At 45.7% G+C, this 8,195-nt stretch overlaps 1 protein-coding gene across 1 annotated transcript in view; it reads right to left on the minus strand.

The window, feature by feature from the left end:
- LOC121194188 (nucleolar protein 4-like) overlaps positions 1 to 6,377 on the minus strand; it is a 107,261-nt gene extending 100,884 nt beyond the window's left edge. Inside the window, exon 1 of the mRNA XM_041056879.1 lies at positions 5,761 to 6,377. Coding sequence (XP_040912813.1) covers positions 5,761 to 6,189 — 429 coding nt within the window. The 5' untranslated portion in view covers positions 6,190 to 6,377. The remainder of the gene's footprint in view (positions 1 to 5,760) is intronic.
- Positions 6,378 to 8,195: the final 1,818 nt, after the last annotated feature.

Below are 8,195 nucleotides of genomic sequence, written 5' to 3' on the forward strand. Positions count from 1 at the left end.
CAGAGCAGTGGCACCTCCAGTTAATCTGTGCTGTGTGTGTTATCACAGTCTAAGCTGACATTTAGCCTTATCGTGCTGCACTATAATATTAGAGCTAACTAATTACACCGCAGCACAAGAACAGAGCTGCATCTTCACAGCCACGTCTTCTACATGGATCAGGAACTGGACTGTGGACTGTCCAGCCCTGAACCTTAGCGTGTTATACCTGACAACATCTAATATGTTCTACACTTGTGTCAATGTCCTTATAACAATAAGACACGTGTGCTGTGATCTGAAGGTCCAGAACCACATGAGGACAAACTGTGGTGAACTGTTTAAAACAAGAGCTCAAACCGGGCGTCAGCTCGGAGCTGAGGTTGTGTTTTCTCAGCAGAAGAGCTGTTACTTACCTCTTCATTGTGCGACGATTACAGTGGGCATAAACACACACACACACACACACATAACACAGCAATGCACCTGTGATCCACAGAGAAACTGATAAACTCTTTATACAAACGGTTCTGCTACAACCCGACTCCAACTACAGCTCTGGCTGAAGAGGGGGGAAGCAGTCATCACATGCACTTGACATCAGTGTCTTGATACCAACTATTATTAGTCCCAACAAACCACTCAGCGTTTCCTTCTTTAACTGGAGCCTGGACTCAGTTTGCACCACAGAAACTGTGCAAGTTCGCTGCTGACGCTATCAAACAGAGACTGTTACCAATGTGCCTGATGTGCCAGAATGACTCTTCAGACATTACTATAATTACCACAACAGCTGAGCCCATCGCGGCGAAGCAGAGCAGTTCATCGCGGGTCACTACGTCACAGCTGGACGACAGCGAATGTGTTTGAGTCACACAATGAAACTAGTCCCAAATATTTTTGTCTTCAGTGACGAAGCAGACAAAGATAAGAAGACTGATGACAGCGAGAGGAAAGACGGACAGGAAGTAACGTCCTCTTACAGAGTGTGTATTGGACGTCTCCATGTGTAGAACACAGAAATGGGATTAGTGGGATGTAAAGTGGACTGTTCGACACTGTGTTACACACTGGATTATGTTTACTTATTCAGATTAGGGTAAAATAAAATACTGTTATTTATATAATCCATTTCAGACCAAATTACAGGCCATGTTAACACAATCATTCACAGACGGGGGCTTCAGATCAGCTGTGTACAGATGCTACGTTTAACATGTGGCTCTAACATTTAACCAGCTGCACTCCACTGCTGTCTGCAGGCTGTTAGTCAACAACAACACGACAAAAAAGCCTGCAACTAGTCCAAAAATGTGTTAGAGTTTTATAAATCCTGAGGATTTCTTCTTCATAAAACCTGTTTCACTTATTGTTATGTTTACGTTCTATTTAACACAGTATTTTTTCAGTACTGTTAATTTTATTGATATATTTTAGTCACAGTACTTTTTGATTATTTGCATGCGACACACACAGCCGCACATTTATGAATCAACCGAATCATCTGACTCATTTTGTAGTTTCAGGTGTCAGAGATGTTTGACACTCAGTTATTTTACATTATTATTATTTTTTCCAGTGATGAGACGCAGCTCGCAGAAACACAGCGGCCTTTCATCCAGCTGAGGCGCCTGAACCCGAACCTGGTCGACACCATGAAGCTTCTGCAGCATTCATTTCATGGTGAGTGATGAGACAGTTTCACTGACGGGTTAGAGCATTTAACCACAGAGTGTTAACTGTGAACACAGTCGAAGCAGGTTTGCTATGGTCCCTGCAGTTTAATACGCCATGTGCTCTCATTTACAGCTCTAATTAAACTGTTGATTTTAACTGACACCAATCAGTAACGAGCATCTTCAGTTTTTAGTGTGTGATTCTCCTGATTGTCCAGTTCCCTCTGAGCTGCACACACTCGGTGTTTCCACCTGCTTCTCTGCAGCTGACTCAGGTGAGCTAAGGCAAACTGCACAAAACCCGTTTATTTAAAACAACAAGCACAAACGGAGGGTGAACAGCTAAAATTTAAGAAGGACCAAACCTCTCAGATAATAAAAGCTCAGGGTAAACAGGCCAAAGCAGATGTTACACAATCAGATGAGCAGCGTGTGTCTGACTGATCAGATGCTTCTACAAAACATCACACCACGAGTTTCTCCTTTCAGTTTTAACTCTTAACTCAGTGGAAAAGTTTATCAGCGTAACGTCTCGTCACCAAACGCGAACCTACGTGATGACTCTTCGGTCATCCTCACCCCTGATGCATATGATATTTCCAACAATGTCAAGGGTCAAAAATATCTATTAAAATATAAATGAATAGACATTAATTCAGGTTTTCATGAAGCCATTTTAAATGATGAGATTTACCAAAGATAAAAAGAAATGAAGACGATGAACAAAGGAGGAAGAAATTAGCAGCAGCTCTTTGTCTCTTTAACTCATTAATATTCCATGTCCAAGTCGTCTGATTAGTCCCATCAGTTCTGATTACTTTCAAACTGTCATGTGTCTCACGCGTGTGTTTTACTCTTATTTCTGTTTCATTCAGGAGGAGGATACTTTCAGAGATCAGCTGAGCCACACACACACACACACACACACACACACACACACACACACACACACACACACACACCCCTGTGTATCAGTGTCAGTGTATAAACACTGTCACCGTCTGATGAGCTGCTGCTGCAGTGAGGTCAGACCCCGCTCAGCACGACGCACACAGAAAGAAAGCAGGACGCTGATTTGAACCATAAACACAACATTAAGATCCCGTGTAGTTCAACACACGCAGGCCTGGATTTCTCACCTCACTCAACAGCTAGGGGACGAGACCACGACAGGACCGGAGCACATGTATGTGCTGACAGATCTGAAACACGCCAAATGACACACGTTTAATCTTTCCTAATGTTGGTGTCATTTACCATCATCTGATGTTTACTTCCTGTGTTGCTAAAGGCATAAAAGCCTGAAACGTTTTATTTATAAGTTTTGTTTTTAAAGGGAAAGATGAAGAGCGTGACTGCTCAGTCACTGCTCCACTGGTGCATTTAAGACTTTAAGGATACATCTGATCATGTTATATTATATATATTCTATTTGCCAACAAATCAGTTCAAACAGATTTTGTATTTCCCCTGAATGAGGACCAGACTAATAAATTAGTTCCACACTCTTCTGGAAATGTGAACAACTGATGTTGCCAGCTAAAAATCTAAACACACACTCTTTACCATCACACTGCTTTGCCCACAAGCTAACATTCAGGTGTGGTTTCATACGATGGGCAGGTTTAGCTGGTCACCGGTTTATTGACAGACATTTGGCAGAGAGCAACACATACCCCAATATCCGAAAAAATAAAAACATATCTTCATATTTACATTCGTACAAGGTTTAATCTGACATCCCTCAAACTCATACTGTCTCACACAGATTGAGACCAAGATTTTATTAGAGCCGTGCCACACAGCGTGACGCGCAGTAAACATCCACGATCGCTGCACAGCCCTAAGGCCTGAAGGTACGTGGAGAATTTTCCTCATCCCTCTCACACTGGTCCAGGTTTGATCAGGAATAGAACACGTACGCAGACACTCGGTAATTTCAACAGAAAACAGGCGGGATCTCTCTCTCTCTCTCTCTGTGTCTCTCTCTGTGTCTCTCTCTCTGTCTCTCTCTCTCTCTCTCTCTCTCTGTGTCTCTGTGTCTCTGTGTCTCTGTCTCTCTCTCTCTCTCTCTCTCTCTGTGTCTCTCTCTCTCTCTCTCTCTCTCTCTCTCTCTCTCTCTCTCTCTCTCTGTGTCTCTCTCTCCAGTCTAAACAGCCCAATCCTCAGATACTAAACAGACTCAACAGACCTGCTGCTGCTGCCAAGACTGAGAGTGGGACTCAGAGAGAGAGAGAGAGCTGGGAGGACAGCGATTTACTCAAGATAAACTCCGCTGGAGGATTCCCAGTCCTGTGCGATACTCCTGATACTAATCTGAATATGAAATGATACGGGACGGGGTGAGATCAGCCGAGTGGTAACCACGGCAACCGTCACCTCAAACCCTTCACATCTCCGCAGCAATCCTGCATTACAATAACCTGCCCATGTGCCGATCTGAACAACCCGATCTGAGCCTCGGTCTGCACACACACACAGGTGCAGAGACTGAGCCGCTCTCAGCATCTGTCTGAGATTACAGACAAACGGGGGTTAAAGTACAGACAGACCGGACTGATTCGGTTCTAAATATAACAGTGTTTTTGTTTCACACAAAGAGGCCCCCCCCTTTCTCCTCTTTTATCCATATCTGTGTGTCATCCCACTCCACTGCCCTTCACTGTCAACAAGTGCTTTCTATCACCAACATGTAGGCCAGGGCAGCTCCCAGCAACTCTCACAAGCAATCAGTGAAATGAAGAGTAAAACCTGAACGCTGTGAACCACACAGCCACAACCTCCTCTGTCCAATAACCACACACGCTGTACCAGACGATGTATCTCACAGATACAGATGATTCTGCTTAGAAACGCAGCAAACGTCACGACGTGGGAACAAAAGAGGAGGATGCAAAACAACTGAGTGAAAGCAGAGAGCAACAGGTGCACCATGTTTGGAGCCGTGCCGCTCAGAAACTCCACAACTTTGTAAATAAATGGACATTCATCAGTCAGTGATTAGTATTGATCACTGATGCTGCAATTTGTGCAGAAAAGAAAAAGAAATCGATTATGAAAAAACCAAATCGAGATGAAATGATAATTCTGCTCCCATCAGTTGTGACAATCAAATCTAGGACTAGAAAATACTCAGGTCTGGACAAACCACCTCAACTAAAATCTGTTGGTTAAATGTCCACGTTTGTACTTTGTCTTTTCAACAATGCAACACAACTGAGTTTGCTGGTGGCTGTGGATGTTTGGCTCTCTGCAGTGTGTAAAAGCACAAATAAACTGAAAATACAGTCACGCTACGCACATCATCTTTAGCTTAAGTCGAGGGAGGAATGGCGGGTTGAACTCCAGGTCAAAGGTCACTGTCTGACTGGCAGGAGGAAAGTGAAAGAGAGATGGATAAACTGGACAACAAGAATTCCCTCTGACAGAGATTCCCATCTGTCCCAGCTGTGACACCCGGCACCACCAAACCAAACCGGACCTGCTCAACATTCAAAAACCCGCAGGTCTCTGGATCCTGCACCTGCATGACTTCAAAATACCTCTGACATTTTTATCTCCACAGTCGTCATAACAGGAGCATCATTTTTAGTCACTTGTAGATATTTATAGAGTCACTGGTGACGGTCTGTTAAAGGCCAGTGGCTGTTTCCTTTTCTTGGTTTCATGTCATTATAAATAGAATCTGGCAGGTTTGTAGTTTTTGCCAAAATAAATAAATGAGCTGAAAATGAAAATAAATCTTTCTTTGCATCCCTTCCTTTTCGCCATCATTTAAAAAAAAAACAAACAAAAAAGAAACTTGTGTGAGTAAATGTGTGCGAGCTGCTTTTTCGCTGTATTGTCTGTCAGTCAACCGGGACCGGAAAGAAGCACCGGTACAAAACCACTAACAGGCTCAGCTCTGTAATGGAACAGGTGTTTGCTGTGGCCATGGCACTGAGCCCGGGGAAGTTATGTTGCACAGCTTCAGGCTACAACACACTCACACACCTTATTTCTTTAGGCAAATAAGGGTAGCCCCAAAGTACACATGAAAACGGGACACACATGCACGCACACACACACACGCACAGCTCAGAGTGAAAGAGGAAGATGGACCAACCGTCGTCTTGATGGGGACGTACAGCACCGGCCTGTCCGAAGAGCCGTTCTTGCTGTCCTGCAGGGTCCCAATCTGGAAGCCCTTGGACTTGACCCAGAATTTGAATTTGGCGTTGATGTGGTTGTTGCTTTTCTCGTGCAGGAACACGCCGTTGCTGTTCTCCTCGTCCCCCTGGAGCAGCGTCTGGAGGATTTTGTTGTATTTGCGCCGGGTCACGGTCTTGGTCTTCCCGGAGTCCCCGTACGTCCGCAGGCACCAGTCCTGAAATTCACCGAACATCTCCGCCCCTCCGGCCGCCGCCTCGGACGCCGGAACACCGCCGCTGTAGCTGCTGGGACTCCGGCTCCTCTGCTGGTTCTGGTGCTGGTGGTTGGTGGTGGTGGAGGTGGTCACCATTTCCGCCACACTGCTGGCTTTTCTCGTTGTCATGATAGAGGGAGGTGCACTTTGTTTAAACAAGAAAGAGTCTCTGACACAGACCCACTGCGTGTCCGTTCAAATTCGCCACAATTCGGTTCGGTTCGGTAGGCCAAGCGAACGTCGCCGAAACCACAGGACGAACGGCGACTTTCTGTTTTTTTTTTTTTCCCACCAGGGGCGAAATCTGTGCGAACCCACAAAAATTTGGTGAAAAATAAATTTTAAAAAATCAACCAAATCTTAAAATTTCCTCCAAACCTCTGAGCCGGTCGGTCCAAACCTTTAAATCTCCTCCATTCCTCAAGAAAAAAAAACACAGCCTCGCTTCAAAGTCCCGTTCGTTTTTTAAATTAACGTCTCAAAATAAGCCGTTTGGTTCCCTCCTCCTCCTTCCTCCTCAGATATTACGCACCAATGGATCGTCTGCGAAGACACCGAAAGAGGAAAAGAATAAGCGCTCTCCGGGACGACGCCGAAACGGCCGAAATTAACTCCAAACCAGCCCCCGCCTGGATGCAATTTTGGCAGGAACAATGAGACACAGGAGCGGACCGGGAGGCACGGAGGGAAGGGGGGGGGGGGTGGACCGGCCGGACGGGCGGTGCAAATTGGAGCGGTGTGCCCTCCTCAGACACACCTGTTAGCAGCGTGGGTCGGTCGGCCTGTCCCGTGGGGGATGTCGGTCACCGCCTCCTCTTCCTTCTCTGAGGGAGGAAAGAGAGAATGGAGATGCACGGCTCGCTGTCCTCACCTGTTTTTTTTTTTTTCTTCCTTTTAAAACGAGCAGTTGTGCGAACAGACGGCTTTCTCCCGGCTCGTCTGTCGGGTCTCCATCACCGCCGAGCGGAGGGGGCGCACGGTTTTCAGAAGGAAACGACGCGCGGTGAAATTAGCGGACTGCTCTGCCTGTTTAACGGCCTTTAAACTGAAAAATACTCCGAATATCCGCCCGTTCCCGTTCTTCTCTTTGTCACCTTTTCCGTTTCTTCCTCCTCCTCCGGGCTGATGGGAGACAACCGGACACCTGTTTGAATCCTGCCTGTCTTTCCTCCTCTGGCACCTTAAAGCGCACCGCTACGCCTCATTTCCTCCCTCCTCAAATAAACCATCAGGCACATCGTGGAACCATATCGCTTCCCCAGCAGCAGCAACAGAAGCCCGAGTCCTAAATACACACAAATACACCGCTGCGACACACGACCAGTCCCGCCTGTAGACCCGGCCTGAGTTAACGGGACATGAGGCCGCGGCTCCGGCTTCAAAAGCAGGAAGTGTCCAAACATGACCAGAACGCGCCGCGTGCTGCTGCCACAGGGTCCGCAGATGTCAGCAGGAGGTGTAAACACACTGACCTGAGGACAAGTGAGGATGTGACCCACAATGTTCAGAAAAACACACAATATTATAGTTAAAAAAAAGAAAGTAGCATGAAAGAAGTTTGGCCTGTAACAGGACTGGTCTCATCTATTATTTATCACATTTTCCATGATAATATTTGATCAGAGTCTTTGTTCCACTTCATCCAAATATTTCAGTGATTAAAAAATTTTCTTTATGGGACCTGGTGCAAAAACACACAGTGACAAAAAGCTGATAAATAAGAGCAGGTTGTGTGGTGGTGGACTGGATGGATGGTGGATTTATTCAGTGTCCAATAAGAACATCTCAAATAAACGGGATCTCAGATCAGAAGAACATCTGTTCTGTTTATTTAAAATCTCTGTTGGAGCTCCACACGTTTGGGAGGACAGAGACGGAGACAGTGCTCACCTCGAGTCACTCACTGTTAAAGGCCACAAACCGAGCTGTACATCCTGGTGTAGTCATGGATTAAATGGACAGCTACAATAACAATTCTGACATCAGGCTACTATTATTTTAAAATCTATAAAGAATTAAAGGCTTAGTCTCTCAGCTGGACTGAAAACATGTCCTACGTGTTCTCATCGTGTTGCTTCACCCAAAGTGCTTTTACGTTTGGGTAAATGCAGCCATGACGGGGTATTTGTCCAGTC

The sequence above is a fragment of the Toxotes jaculatrix genome, chromosome 2 (genome assembly GCF_017976425.1).
Source record: "Toxotes jaculatrix isolate fToxJac2 chromosome 2, fToxJac2.pri, whole genome shotgun sequence".
Lineage (NCBI taxonomy): Eukaryota > Metazoa > Chordata > Actinopteri > Toxotidae > Toxotes > Toxotes jaculatrix.